This window comes from Miniopterus natalensis, chromosome 11 (assembly GCF_054644295.1).
Source record: "Miniopterus natalensis isolate mMinNat1 chromosome 11, mMinNat1.hap1, whole genome shotgun sequence".
Taxonomy (NCBI): Eukaryota; Metazoa; Chordata; class Mammalia; order Chiroptera; family Miniopteridae; genus Miniopterus; species Miniopterus natalensis.
The window spans coordinates 18,642,086-18,657,751 of record NC_142091.1 but is presented as its reverse complement, the minus strand read 5'-3'; the positions used below and the strand labels follow the sequence as shown (position 1 = coordinate 18,657,751).

The following is a 15,666-nucleotide window of genomic DNA, read 5'->3' as shown; positions in this document are numbered from 1 at the left end:
AGCAAGGAAGCTATTGAAGATCACAGGGACATGTCAAAAAACTCAGGAGATGCCTTAAGAGTTCCCACTGCACAAAGAGTGGCAATTTGAACAGATAATAACTGCATTGGATTAAAGCTCATCAAATATGTTTAAATCTACTAGTTCACAACAATGCTTCAAAAAAGGAGGGGCAGGGACCATTGGTCACCCTTAGCGTACACCAGGGAACGAATCCATTGTTTTGAAAACACATAAACAAAAGGGAATTAGATAGCATTCATCCAGACTTTATGAGTTTTCCCTTGGTAATCAAAAAATGGAGAAGTAAAAGCTTCTCTCTATAGATACACTCTTGCCTGGAAATGGAGAAGGAATAGTACAGCGAAATCACCACTTTATCGAGTCTCTAATGAAACGATGGCCCCCTGGCTCCTAATATCTGAAAAGAGAGACAGCCAGCCACACATGCTTCTCGATGGGCGTATAAGCACCACCTGTGCAGTGTTTGTGTCAAAAAGTGAATCTGAATCTGAGCTCACCTCCAGGGCCCTTATAGGAGCGAGAGGAGACGGGCATGACCACGGCGTGTAGCCAGTAAGAGTCAGGATGTGGGAGACTCTTAGGTGTGGTTCCTTCAGCAAATTGCAAGGGAAAAAGGAGGAAAAAGCTGTAAATTCAGAAGACATGAGAGACATCAACAAAATGCTAGCATGGGCTTTATTTGAATTATGGCTCTACTAAAAATATGTTTTAAATTATAGGATAGTGAGATAATAGGTATATGATACTGTTAATATTTTCAAATATTATAATAGTATTGTGATATTCTTGTTTTATTTCTAGGTATATATATGAATATATACATATATATTTATAGACAAAATGTTCTGTGTTGCAGCTGGATGATGGATTATTATTGTAATCTTTATTTTAAAACATTTAATAATAAAATTGTAAATAAAACTTATTTGGGAGGAGTTTGTGTTCGTCTCTTTGGTTATCTTTGGTTATCATCTTAAAAACAATATATTGCTGTATTTTAAAACAAAGTTCATTTTTTAAACAGGGTGCATACGGCCCATATTCCCCTGATGAGTGCATATCTCTGCCTGTTTACACAAGTGCTGAGAGGGACCGTGTGGTGACCAACATCGACGTTCCATGTGGAGGCAGCCAAGACCAGTGGATTCAGTGTGGAGCAGCTCTGTTTCTGAAAAACCAGTAGAGTCTAATGGCAATAAAAGCTGTCTTAGCAAAAGAAGCATTTATTATTTAAACTTTAAATAAAATAAATGGTGAATCTACATTTGAAATGTTAGTTCAAAACATTAGCACATAGTAACCCTATGTTGTTGAGCTCATTGGGTTTTTATTTTAATGGGTAATGACAGCACACTAATGTTTTAGGTAAGATGTTTAAAACAGTATTTTTAAGCAATAATAAATGTTATGTCTGTTACATTTGTATCATTATTATTTAATAAAATATAATCTTATAGTCTTCTATATTTAAAGTGTTAAAGGTCCGTTTTGTTTTCACAAGACAAATTGCAGTTTAAACAATTAGCTGTCCTTTGTAAAAATTTGTTTAAAACTAATAGATTGTATATGACCAATGTATAATAACAGTAATAACTAAGGCTCTGACTACATCATGCTGTGCACTGCCCCACGCATGATGATTGACTGATTGATAGGTAGGTAGGCAGGTAAATAGGTAGGTAGACAGACAGACAGACAGACAGATGCATGGATGCATAGGTATTATATTCATTATGATGTTCATTTTACTAATGAGAAAACTGGGACACTGGTTAAGTGACTGGCTCAGCTAATAAACTGGTGGAGTGACAAGAGAGAAAGCTGCTCTTTCCGCGTCCCCCCTCGAGGAAGGAGCAGAGCCAGCAAAGCCCAGCGCTCGAGCACGCCCTGAACCTGCACCGAGCGTGCTCCCGGGGGAGCAGGGGTCTTCCAGCACATGCGGATCAGTTCTGCATCCACAAGTACTTGCTGCAGCAGAGTTTCTGACAAGAAGATAAAGTGAATTGACAGTGCCAGTCAAAATGCCTGTTACATTACGTACTTTCACTGAAAAGTCCCCTCCGTAAAACTTAGGAAGGGAATAGGGGGGAAGTACTTTGAATTGTGGACTTACCTCTCAGAGCTGTCAGCCTGAGCTTCCTTTACTTCAGACGCCGAGGGTCCTCTGCATGCACATCCTGTTCTAGGGCCTCGGGGATTTTCTGTCTCTTTTTTCACTATATCAAGGAAATAAAATCAGAACCACTTTTTTTTACTTATAAAGAACACTGAAATACTTGAAACGCACATATATGTAGGATGCATATATGCAGCATGAAAAGCAGAGTGAACACCTGTGCCTAACACAGCGTAAGAAAAAGAACGTTACTGACGCCACTTAAGCTCCATAATGTTTTCAGTATCTCACCTCCCACCTTCCACCCAAGACAGCAATTACCCTACTTTTTGTTTGTATGATTCCCTTGGGTTTCTTCACAGTTTTCCTGAATGTGAATGAATCCCTAAAATGTGCTTTATATTTCTGCTTAACTAGACAAATACTTGTTTTTAAAAATATGTTTTTATTGATTTTTAGAGAGAGAGGAAGGGAGAGGGAGAGAAACAATGATGTGAGAGAGAAACCCATTGGTGGCCTCCTGCATGCCTCCTAGTGGGGACTGAGCCCAAAACCCACACAGGTGCCCTGACCCAGAACTGAACCTGCAACCTTTTGGTGCACTCCCGGGGTGATGCCCAACCAACTGCGCCACACTGGCCAGGGCCAGCTATTTGTTTGTAATCTTGCCCCATCACTTTTACTATTTTTTTAAATTTAAAACATCTTTTATTGGGAAAAAATGAGTTTGTTTGTTTCTTAGTAATGGCATTGTACCGCGCCTCCTTCAGGGTGCCTTGGCGGGCTTTGGTGCCAGAGCCCCCGTCACAGGACCCCCAGCTCCCAAACTGGTACTTGCAGTGGGCTCCAAACTCTCCCTCTGGCTGCGTGGCACCTGCACCAGATCACGGAGTCTGGGCCCCGCAGGTACATTCGCTGAAACCCTCGCTGCGGTCCTTGCTGGGGGTGCGGGGCCTGGTCCACCCCCCGCGCTGGCCCGGCCTGCCCTCTTCACGTCGTGGGCCAGGCGGGGGAGACGGTGCTGCCGGCCGCTTCCCCCACCGCGTGGCCCTGCTCTAGCTTCTGAGGCCCCCTTTCCACCCCAGCACTTTTATACAGTTTTTATTTGTATGTAAATGGTGTGTATTTTGCGACCTTTCTTTTTCTCGGTATGAATGTGTGAACCCGCCACGATTTACTTAGTCTCCTCTGGAGAGACAATTGAATTGCTCTGGCTCTTCACTACCACAAACCGCACTGCTGGAAGGGTCTTAGGAAGCCTCCTGGCCTGCATTTACCGGACTTCCTCTGGGACAGGCACCTGGCAGGGAGCTGAGTCTTCAGTGGGAAAAGCATCAGCTTGGTCATTTGGAAGATGGTTTGGCATTATCTCATTAGGTGCCTTAACACAGTAAAGCACTGGAAAGGGTGCCTCGCGCTAGTTTTATTATGACCACGATTATTCATGTAGCTGAACAAATGTGCAGTCCCACCAGCAGTGTTATATGAGTTCTTGCCATTTTGTTTCCTTATCAATGCTTCACATTTCTGAAAATCTGGTAGATATAAAATGATATTACATAGTAATTTCAATTTTCATTTTTCTATTTACAAATAAGCAATTTTTCTTGTTTTTATTGCCCATTTGTGACTTCTATGAAATGCTGTTTTTATCTTTTGCCCAATTTTTCCTATTGAGTTGTCTTTTTTATGTTTTATTTTTATGAGTAAAAGTTTTTTACTCCAATGCAGTAGAATTTTTTCAGGCTTTCCTTTGGCTTGTTTTTCCAGAACAAGTTTATTAAAATGACATTTTTTTCCCCCCTTACCTTTTAAAGTTTTGGTTTTTGTTACCAGAATGACCCCAAATAGTAACCTTCAATCCGATGAAGCCATGCGCAAATCCAAAATTCAGTTGCATGTCATTTTCTGTATCTCTCTATATAGCTTAGTTTGACAACCAGGACAGTGAGAAGAACTTTCTGGATACTTCCAGTCTAGACTTTCACTGCAAGTGGAACTGCTGTGGAAGCTGCGGACGGTAGGGTGCCTGCCCAGGAAGCTGGAGGAGATGGGAGGTGCACGCTACGGCCAGGAGCAGAAGGGGGACAGGCGCCCGGCGGGCTCGGCGGGGGCCGCACGCCTCGCGCCCACTGCCTCGACATTACTGCTTTCATCCCTCACCCCAAGTCTCCACTCACCTCCTCCCCCATGGGCTTCCTTCTCGTGTGAACCCAGGCTGTGCCTGGGGCCTGGAATTGCATAGCCCACGTGGGAACTAGGGCACCGGGGAGGGGAGTAGTTTCCCGTGAGCTGATCAGTGCTCGGCTAAATACTCAACTCTGCAGATCTCTGGGGTTTTCTCTGTGCACCCCTCTTCTCCCTAGCACTCCTCCTGGGCCCTCAGCAGCATTTCTGCGATTGCAGAGCTGGCCAGGCTCTGCCTAGGTTTTCTTTTCCTCTGCTGCAGCCTGGACATCTTCTCAAGGCAGTCACAGGGTTCACTGCTAGTTAGTATACTTTGCCCATTTTTTGGTCGTTCTAGATGGGAGGGTAGATGCATTGTTGCTCCGTCTTGCTGGAAAGCATGTCCTACGCAATTTTATATCGTACTTTCGCTCAACAAACTTTCGCTGAGCCCCCACTGTGGTGCAGGGGCCAGCCGTTCCCGAGGACCAAAGGCACCCAGGGCCGTGTCCTGATGACGGCTTGGTGGTCAGAGAGGAAGGAGCGTCATCAGGGAATGAAGAGAAGGGTGGGTGAGCTGGAGAGCCGAGGCAGTAGCAGGTAAGAAGCCAAGAGCTGGTTTGTGAGCATTTCTAAACAAAGTAAATTGCTGAGTAAAGATTTGAGCTTAAAACCCAAATCCAAACAAGAGCGGCGTGGCCCCTGTGCCCAAATCTGGGCAATCTTGGAGGACTCGGGGAGCCGTTCCTGGCACAAGCTTTGTGCTCTTGGACTCCGCAGGGATCTCCCCTTGGAGGCAGGAGCTGCTGAGTCTTCCTTTGGGCTCTGGGCTGTTCCCACCTATCGGAAGGGGAGGAAAGGTTGAGAAATGAGTTCCTCGGATGGTAGAAGGAAATGTCTCCTGGTTCTGCTTGACCAGACTGTGTGGAATCCTCTCCCGCACCCCAGTTTCTCCCTCCCACAAAGACCCTCCGCTCGCCAAGTTACAGATCCCTTCCATCTATAAAACATCCTTTTAATCAAATTCACTTCTCCTGCTCCAAGGACATGGGTGAGAGAACCGGATTAGACTTTGGACCGATTTTATCAGTTTTGCTACTCACGGGGATTATATATTTTTGTTAATACCTAATCCCAAGTGACTTTTGAGGTCCCATGCGCTTCATGGGTATTGGGGCCCACAGCTGACCAACACCGAGACCTGAAACAGGCATCGGATATAAATTCAGGAATCAAGGAGTGTTGCGGTGGCTCTAGACTTTGAGTCACATTAGAAGCACTTGCAGCACTTTTTTAAGGAGCTCTAAGCCTGGGCCCCGTTTCCATTGTGGATGGGTAAAGATGGTTCCCAAGCATTGGTATTTTTTAAAATAAACTCGGAGTTTTTCTACATGTTCCTAGGATTGAGAACCACTGGGTTATTGGATAAGTAGGAATCACAGTTAAAGGGCAATGGGTGATAAAAATTAATTTGTTTAAAAGTAAGTGGTAAGAAAATTTATCTTTACATCCTACTAGGAAGACTGAATAGAAAATAGGCCAGGCCCATATTTCTGAAGTGAAAAGACTGAGGAAGTTTTAGGAAGGGGGAATGTGTAAGATTAATGTGTAAGGTTTTTTCTTTCTTTCACGAGTGGCAGTGTTATGCAATTTAAATCCATTGACCCAAAACTTTAGCAAAGTTTGCTACATATCCTTAAGTGGTGCACTTTTTAAGAGAGAGAAGACGCCCTGGCAGGATGGCTTGGTTGGTTAGAGAATCATCCACACACCAAAAGGCTGCAGGTTCAATTCCCAGTCAGGGCACATGCCCGGGTCGCGGGTTCGATCCCTGGTAGGGGCAAGTACAGGAGGCAACCGATCAATGTTTCTCCCTCACATCGATGTTTCCCTCTCTCTCCCCCTTCCTCTCTTTCTAAAATCAATAAAAACATATCCTCGGGTGAGGATTGAAAAAACAAAGAAAGAGGGAGAGAAGATCAGAGGCTTGTCCAGTCAGTTGACAAGATGTGGGACGCGACACCACGCATAGGAGCAGTGGTCGAAGAGACAGGACCGTGGGACAGAGGGGAGCTGTGAAATCTCAGCACCCGCCACACCCCCTTCTTTATCTCCGAGAATACTCAGAAATACTGATTAGAAAGCATTTCTTATTCAAATATCAATGAACAACCGAAGTCCAGAAGGCTTTTCAGTTATAAATACAAAGTTTGGAACTATTACTCACTTAAAACAACATCAACAAAATGTTTCAACTTTTTCTCTCAGAAGAAATAAAGACCAAAAAAAAAAAAAGTAGGAAATTTATTTCAGCATTTGCTGAAATAGAAAGAATGTCAGTGAAGGTCGAATTAAAATCAAATGTTATCTTAACCCTTAATATACTTTTCTCAACTGGAACCTCAGCTTTCCTGGGTTTAACTCCCGGGACAAGCTCTGGTGAGATCTGAAGCAAAATGACACGATTAAATCTTTTATTCCTAATGTGGGTGAGACTGGCCCGTGTATGTCACCAAACAACATCCAATGAGTTCTTTGTTCCATATTTTACAAATAACTTTCTCTAAATGTTAAAGAATTTTTATGTTTTATACTATTTAACTGTTTTTATGTTGCAACTGTAAAGTTTCAATCTTTTCAGTGGAAAACAATGAGCATTAATGAGGGTCACAGGAATGCCATTCAGAGAAAATAAAAATGCAACAAGTGCATCTAGACCATGTTGCAATAAAAACCATTTTAGGATGTAGACAGACACCAAAGTTAGCAATCTGCCAAGGAGCCAGAAAGAAGAGTCCGTGATGTAGGGAGCTGCAGGCTGCCCATGACAGGCATGAACCCCGTCACTGACGAGGTGACAGGTCAGCTGAAAGTCCGCCACGTGGATGAGAAGATGTGTCTTGGGGTGGGCGGTACCGACGGGCGGCCTGGTCATGGCCCTTCCAGCACCTGGAAAGTGAGAGGCGTGAAGGTCATGTTTCTTTGTGAAATACTTTCTGATCGCGCCTCAGTCTCAGCTCGATTCCTGTGCGTTCCTCTGCGTGCATGCTGCGTTGCAGCACTCGCAGCGGTAAATCATAATTTCTGTGGTGAGCGCTGTGCTGGGCATGGCGGCCGCCGAGGTGTCCAGCTGGGGAGATGGGTGCTGCTTCTGTCCGGGACAGAGCACATATTGGGGAGCAGGTTCAAGGCGGTAAGATGAAGCAGTCGGGCTTTGGACACCTTGATTTTCAGGCGGCAGCAGACTGTTTGTGTGTAAATGTCCAAAGCAAATGGAAACGTGGAGCTGGGGCTCAGGAAAGAGCTTGGACGTCATTGACACATCAGTGACAGGTGACCCCATGGCAGCAGGTGAAGCCCCACCGGAGAACGGGGAGCCTCAGCAACGTAAGCTCTGAACCCTAAGGAGCACCCGTTCTCAGGAGGCTGGTGTCGTGGGAACGAAGACACACACAGAGTGAGAAGCGACACCGGGGTAAAGGGAACTGAGCAGGCTCCTCGCAGTTGTCCCCAGGGGCACGTGCACTGGCTGCTTGTTTGAAAGACGGGGTTCCGGGGCCCGGGCCAGGCCTTCAGAATCAGAGTCGCCGGGAGCGAGACCTGGGAATCTAATTTTTAATGGTCTTCTCAGGTTATGACAGTCGCTGTCGTAGAAAGAGGTGTTACAGGATCCAAGGCAGAACATTTTTTTCAAGGAAGAAGTGGGTAATTTTTTCAAATTCTATAGAAAAGTCAACTTTTATAGAAAAATCGAATAAAATGTGGAGTGAAAACTGACCACAGGGTTCTGCAACTAGTTGATTACTGGCGCCCTTAGTGAGAGAAAATTTTGCAAAACAGTGGAGGTAAATGCTACATTACTTTCTAGATTGTAACTCCCCTTTTTTTTTTTTAATAAAAAAATAGAGAGTGAACATTTTTGAGACTTACAATCAATGTCTTTCTGGTACTTTTAGAAATTTCATGATTTTTATTTGTATAACACCGTGCCACCTCTCTCCTAAGAAACGTCACACCTGTTTCTTCTAGTCACCTAGACGTGTTAAAGTACCTTTTTAGAAAAAAATCACTTTTGCAGTCTTTTCTGTTCTTACTTTTAGTTCATATCTAAGGAGCATTTCTTTTTCTTAGAGATGACGAATGTCGCTGAAATGTGTTCTGATACCAGAGTCTGCGTATCATTTTTCTTCTGGAACTTAGATATCAATTTTAAGTTTTTAAGTTTTCAGAGTCTTTTTAAATCCTGGAACTTTTTTGTCCATTACGCTCCTGATGAATGTCTCCCATTCGTTCTGTATTCCCCTTCAGGAAATCCAATTAATCTCGGGTTGCTTCCTCCTGTCCTTTCTCCTATAAGCTCGCCGTCCACTCCTGAACTGTCGTTTTTGTTACTTCATTTTGGGGTCTGTGTATGTTTACAGTCTAGTTTCTGTTGCGTGAGTGTGTTGTTGAAACATCCGTCCTACGCCCCGTGATTCCAGGGAGTGTTTTACCACGGAGCCCGGCCCGACCTCTCCTTGTTTCTCTCTGCTGCCGGGTCTTGCGTCCCTGGAAACATTACAGGCCTCCCGTCAGTGAGATGTTTCCGCCTTCCCTTTGCTGGGGAAAGCCTGCGTGATGGGGGAGATTTGGTCCTGCCGTCTTCTGTTGCTTCAGCATGGCTCCCTTCTCAAGAAGGCCGCGTTGCTTTGCCTTCCTCTAGGTTCCTTTGATCTCCTTGGTGGCTTGGCCAGGGCCATCGCCTCTGATGGCGTCGCCCACCGGGCCTCCAGGGTGGAGCTGCAGCCGCTGAGACAGGCTTGTCTTCCTAATCGTCACAAACATGCCAATTCTCACAGGGCCAGCAATGCCTCTGCGGCCCGCATGGAAAACTGCTTTAAAATTGCATTCTAGTGATTTGCTTTCAGTGGAAAAGTACACATTCGAGGCCGGGCTTCCGTGCTGGCTGCGTAGCTGGTCAGTGACCAGGAACAATGGCAGAGAACCATTCACTTCCCACCACTTCATCTACTCAGCTGTCAAGCCAGTGCTTCCTGGCAGGTTTTAAATTAGAAGCTACTTTGAGGCATACTCCATGTTTCACAATGGCCATCTGTTTTAAGAAATTCAAGGAGCATATTAAAAATAACATTGTTCCTTATAAGAACACTAATCCCATTCAGGAGGGTGCCACCCTCATAACCTAAGCATCTCCCAAAGGCCTCACTTCTTTTTTTTTTTTTTAAATATGTTTTTAATGATTTTTAGAGAGAGAGGAAGGGAGAGGGAGAGAGAGAGAGAAACATCATCGATCCGCTGCCTCCTGCAGGCCCCCCACTGGGGATCAAGCCTGAAACCCAGACTTGTGCCCTGACCGAGAATCGAACCGTGACCTCCTGGTTCATGGGTCGACCCTCAATCACTGAGCCCCACCCAGCCGGGTGGCCCCACCTCTTAATACTATTGCATTTGGGCATCAAGGTTTCAACATATGAAGTGTGGGAGGGACATAAACATTCAGTGCACAGCAGAATGATAGAAAGGGGATGAGTAGTTGCCTGTGGTTTGGTGGTGGTGGGAGAGCAGGACCACAACGTGTGACTGCTGATGGGGACAGGGCTTCTTTTTAGGGTGATAAAAATGGTCTGGAATTAGTGGTGATGGCTGCACAAGTCCATGAATATACGAAACCCACTGAACTGTATACTTTAAATGGGTGAGTTTTGTAGTTTCAGAATTATATATCAATAAACCTGTTGAAAATATATCATAGACATTTCGCTGGTCATTACTTGTAGTTGCAAAACAACATTGCATAGTCTACATTTAGTGTAATTTATTTTATCATTCTTACGTTAATGGAATTCATTTTTTTTCTAGTTTTTTGCTGTTAACAACAGTGCTTTAATAAATATTACTATAGGTATATATTTTTACTTCTCTGAGTTAGGTAACTACAAATAAAATTATTGGGTCAAATGGCATGTACCTATTGAATTTTAATACACACTGCCAGGAATTTACAAAAAGAAAATAGCCATTCAAACTCATACCAATAGTGAACGAGACAGTTCATTTTCTTATACCCTCACCAGTCCTGGGTGTAATCAGTCGTTTTAACTGTTGCAAATAGGTGATAACAACAGGTCGTTATTGCTTTAATTGCCATTAAAAGACTGTTAGTGTGGTTGAGCACATTTTCATATATTGACTAGATATTTGCATTTTTTCTTTTGTGTATTTTCTCTTCTAGTATTTTAACAGTGTTTTTTTGTTTTGTTTTGTTTTTTACTAGATTTTCTTCTTTATCTTTTTTACTAAAACGATGGTCTTTCTGATAGAGTTGTGCTATTAACTCTTTGCTTACGATATTTTTTTTGATTACTAGAAATTACGGATAAGTTTTAATATTTGGCAGATTAAGTCTCCTTTGACTGTCTTTCAAAATTTTCTTGTCAGTTTTTCCATATTGATTATTAAATGTGATCTTTATTATTATTTTGTACAGTTACATAAATTGTACTTTCGGAATCAAGTTAAATATATATATAGTAATTGGGCAAGATTTAGTAATTTTTTTTAATATTAAATCTTCCCTTTCAGAAATATGCCACCACACTCAATATATTCAGGTTGCACTAGTTTTATAGATTTCTTATTTTTTCCTAGAGATTGTAGTAGTTGTTGTACTATTGCGTGTACGTTTAATTTTTATTTTATTGCTAATATTAGTATAACTCATGATTTTAATGCTTATTCTTGTATCCACCTAGCTAACAGCTTTTTATACTGGTTCTAACAGGTTTTCTCAAGATAAACTTTTTATTTTAGATAATTTTAGATTTATAGAGAATACAAAAACCCCACACCTGGATTCTCCTGCTGTGAATACCATCTATTATCCTGATACTTTGTCACAACAAAGAAAACTAACATTGGCACGTTATTATTAACAAACTACTCACTTTGTGTGGCTCTCACTAGTTTTTCCACTAATGTCCCGGGATCTACCCCGAGATAACACGCTGCATCTGGTCTCCATGCCCTAGTTTCCCTGGCCTGTGCCCCCGTCTTTCCTTGTTCGGGGAGCGTTGGGTAGGCATTTTCTAAGCCCTTGTCCCTGGGCTCCAAGCCCACCCTTCTAGTCTTTCTGGGGAAGTTGGGTTGGGCCTCTGCAGGTGTCTCCCTGTTGAGTTTTGCCAACAGGACGTGAGAGGGAGCCTGGGGCGCTGGAGCTGGGGAAGGGGCTCACTTGGCCCTGTGCGCCCCCCTTGCTGTCAGGGCCTCCCCGCAACGTGGCTCGTTCCCAGCGCAGGGGGGTCTCGGTGCCGTCACTCCCCGGGACGGGCCTCAGGGACCTCTCAGGGTCTCGAGCACCAACTAGACAATGCTTTTCTCCCTGCGTTTTGAGTCCCATGTCCACGGCTTTTATGTTGTCGAATCATATGAAATTGCTGCTATTGGAACATTTGGATCTGAAAAGAGAGCCATTTTCGACAGTTCATACCAGGACCGGCTGCGTTATTTGTGGAGCCCAGTGCAAATGAAAATGAGAAGCCCTTGTTTAAAGAGTATTAAGAATTACGAGATGACGACAGCAGAGCGCTGAGCCAAGCGCGGGGCCTTTCTGGGGGGGGCTGCTGGGCGGCTGCCTGAGCCCCGTTCCCGCGGAGCCCTGGTTCAAGCAACAGGCGCTCACAGCCCGGCCTCTTCCCGGGCTCCCGGGCCCTGGGCGGCGGCCCTAGGCAGTCTCTGTCTCCCTCACCTCTGTCTTCCCTTTACCGCTGTTGTGTTTCTCCAGTTCGGTTTAAACAATTTCCTCTGTTAGATTATGTTTGCTATAATAATTGGTGAGGTGCCTTTTTTCCTGAGTGGACCCTGACTGAACCCCTTAAATTTTTCATGTTTGCTTGGGCTCTCAGATCAGCAGTTGTGTAAACAGGGACCCCTCTGTTAAGGTAGCGGTGTTGAAGGTCTTTAGGGGATATCAGGAAAGCCCAGTTGTTTTTCTATTTTTTTAAGTTTCTTTATCTTTATTGTTAAGAATATTACAGACGCCTCCTTTTTATCCCCTGTGATCCCTTCCACCCCACATCCATCCCACCCCCAGGCTTTCCCTTACCAATGCCTGTGTCCGTGGGTTATGCTTATAAACATACAAGTTCTTTGATTAATCTCTCCCCACCCACTCCCCCTCCCCACCTTCCCTCTGAGATCCCTCAGTCTGTTCCATGCTTCTATGTCTCTGGATCTATTTTGTTCACAGTTTATTTTGTTTATTACATTCCACATATAAGTGAGATCATGGGGTACTTGTCTTTCTCTGACTGGCTTATTTCACTTAGCATAATATTCTCTAGTTCCCTCCATGCTGTTCCAAAGGCCAAAAGGTCCTTCTTTTTTACAGCTGTGTAGTACTCCATAGTGTAAATGGGCCACAGCTTTTTTATCCACTCATCTACTGATGGGCACTTGGGCTGTTTCCAGATCTTAGCTATTGTAAACTGTGCTGCTGTGAACATAGGGGTGCACAAGTTCTTTGTGATTGGTGTTTCAGGTTTCTTAGGATATATTCCTAGAAGTGGGATCACTGGGTCAAATGGCAGGTCCATTTTTAATCTTTTGAGGAACCTCCATAGTGCTTTCCATAGTGGCTGCCCCAGTCTGCATTCCCACCAGCAGTGCATGAGGGTCCCCTTTCTCCACACCCTCGCCAGCACTTGTAGTTTGTTGATTTGTTGATGGTGGACATTCTGACCCTGACTGAGCCCCTTAAATTTTTCATGTTTATTTGGCCTCTCAGATCAGCAGTTGGGTAAACAGGGACCCCTCTGTTAAGGCAGCAGTGCTGGGGGTTTTTAGGGGCTATCAGGAAAGTCCAATTGTTTTTCAATAAGAGGTCAACACATCAAAGTCAGAAATTTATATATACTGAGACATGTATAAAACAGTTTTACACTGAATTTATTGGAGTACAGTTTTGTTTTTGTTTTGTTTTTAACCCTCACCTGAGGATATTTTTTCCATTACTTTTCAGAGAGAGAGAAACACTGATGTCACAGAGTCACATCTATTGGTTGCCTCCCGAATGCGCCCCGACTGGTGCTGGGGATCGAGCCTGCAACCGAGGTACGTGCCCTTAGCTGGAATCGAACCCGGGACCCTTCAGTTCTCAGGCTGGTGCTCTAACCACTGAGAAAAACCAGCCAGGGCTGGGGTACAGTTTTTTAAAACGGTGCAAATCCTTCTTTGCCCTCACCTAGTTCAGGTCAGTGTTCTGTTAGCACGTCTTTCGTATGGAAACGGTTCCCCCCAGACATAGATTTTATGCTTGGTCAAGTGGTATGCTTGGATGTGTCTCTCTGACATTAACTCCTAGCGTATGTATAAGACGAGCAACACTGCACGTCTTTTTAAAGACCTTGGTAAAAATCCGCAGGCCTCCATGAGACAGCATGGCTATTTTATAGGGAAAGGGTAGGGCCTGCGGACTGTTAGGTGCCTGTGCTCTGTGGGGCCAGAATGCAATATGTGATTTCGCCCTTAAAGAGAACGCTAACCTCCAGAGCTCGGGATGGGGCCTGTGTTTGTTGCTAGAAGATTAGACGCATGTTGGCTCCCATCTCCAAGCAGGCCCCACATTAATCATGGCCTGTTGTAACCTAACTGCTGGTGGTTTCGAAGGATGGGCAGAGTGCACCTGAGTCCAATGAGCCCCATGCATTCAAATTGCCCTTAAAACAGCAGAAGTTAAGCCAAGGCGGCTAACACAAGGCAGCCCTGTACCTGGGGACACGGATGTGTGTGAGCATAACCCCCATATGGATGTGCTTGGGAGAGAAATGATTTTGTCTTGTTAGGGAGCACACATTAATGCAAATGTGAGGATTAAACGTTATCATCTTTAAAGACAATTCTGTCTCTGAGCTATGTACAGAGATAGACAATATTACATAGCCTTTATAAAACCATAAATTATATCTGGTTTGAACTTTGCTTGAGACCCCAGAGGGCGAGAGAACTCTGAGTTTCCCGTTAAATACAAAAGCTTCAGTGAGAATTCGGCACCCCGGGGACGGCTGAATGACAGTCCCCATCTCAGGGAGGCGGGAGGCAGGAGGGGCCCACCCAGCACAGCGGGTCAAACCAGTCGCCGGCCAGCCTCTTCTGCGGTGTCAGAGCCCAGCCAGGGTGCTCGGGACCCAGGCTCCTGCGGCAACATCTCAACTCTCACCTCCTTGACACTCCCATGAGATTATTGTGTGACACACTCAGCAGCCCAGTCGCTGGGCCAGCACGAATCGACACTGGCGGTGACAAGCAAATCCGGGCCATCAGGTGTCACGGCTTCTCGTTCCATCAGAACTGGCAGGGCAGCCACTGAGGTTATTGGAGTCGCACGGATCGGGGAGAGAGACTTTCTTTCTAACGTGTCAGGAGAGAGAATGGGCCTACTCCACCACCCACACCTACGGCTCCCTAACACTTACATTCACAGAGTGTGTGTGTTTCTTTTGGGAAAGTAACAAGAATCTCTTTGTTCTTTGTCTGATTAAATCTAAAGTCTACCCAGAGTCAAACTTTACCTACAAAAACTGCTACACTCATGCATTCTGGATAATATTGTCCAACACCCGCAAATGCATCCTGGTCATAAAGTAAATGCCCATTGCTTCGTAACCATATGAAAGTGGCACATCCTTGCAATGACTTTTCAATTCTTTAAACACAACTCCACCAAATTTTAGCTTGAATTGCGTATAAGATTTAAACGCAACATGCGTGGATTCACTACAGTGAGTTTTCCCAGAATCCGCGTCTGCCGTGCTGCGTAACCCACTGGCCAGCAGGTCCTGTGAGTCTCAGCTGACAGTAAAGTCGCTGAGGCTTTGTGTGTTTGTCTCAGGTTGCGTCCTGTGAATGCCTCACTGAGCCGTGAAGCAGCGCCTTCCTCTCAGCCTCACTTTTTAAATTGATTTTTGAGTGCCCGTTGTGGACAAGGAGCTTGCACACTGCTGAAGAACACAGAAATGGACATGCTCATGCTCTTTCCTCTTGGATCAAGGATATGAAATCGCCGCTTTAAAACATTGTTTCCGTGGCAGGAAGGCTGTTCGGGGAAAGAGCCAGCGTGGCACATATTAAAGGAGCTACCACTGTGTTGCCAAGGACAGCGGATGCAACCGCAAGTGCTTTTAAAAGTCTGCACTGCTTTTATCTGCTAGGAACTGCCACAAGCTGGAAACCCTCGTGAAAAGGTGAACAGGATCCTTTCAGGAGGGGGCGTTTCACTGCTGTACCAGGCCACTCTGTGCTGGTTGGTTCATGTTCAGTTCTTCCAAAGAAATTTTTTTTATTTTTATTTATTATTTATTTATTTA

The 15,666-nt window shown here is 44.6% G+C and overlaps 1 protein-coding gene across 6 annotated transcripts in view; it reads left to right on the top strand.

Annotated features, from left to right (window-relative positions):
- DYNC2H1 (dynein cytoplasmic 2 heavy chain 1) overlaps positions 1-1,746 on the top strand; it is a 244,128-nt gene extending 242,382 nt beyond the window's left edge. For 4 of the 6 annotated variants that reach the window (XM_016206739.2, XM_087821573.1, XM_087821572.1 and 1 more), the window contains one exon: positions 1,049-1,743. In XM_016206739.2, the coding sequence (XP_016062225.2) occupies positions 1,049-1,207 (159 nt within the window). In that variant the 3' untranslated portion in view covers positions 1,208-1,743. Of the gene's footprint in view, positions 1-1,048 lie in introns of all 6 variants that reach the window. The other 2 variants (XM_087821570.1, XM_087821571.1) reach the window with 1 other exon arrangement.
- Positions 1,747-15,666: the final 13,920 nt, after the last annotated feature.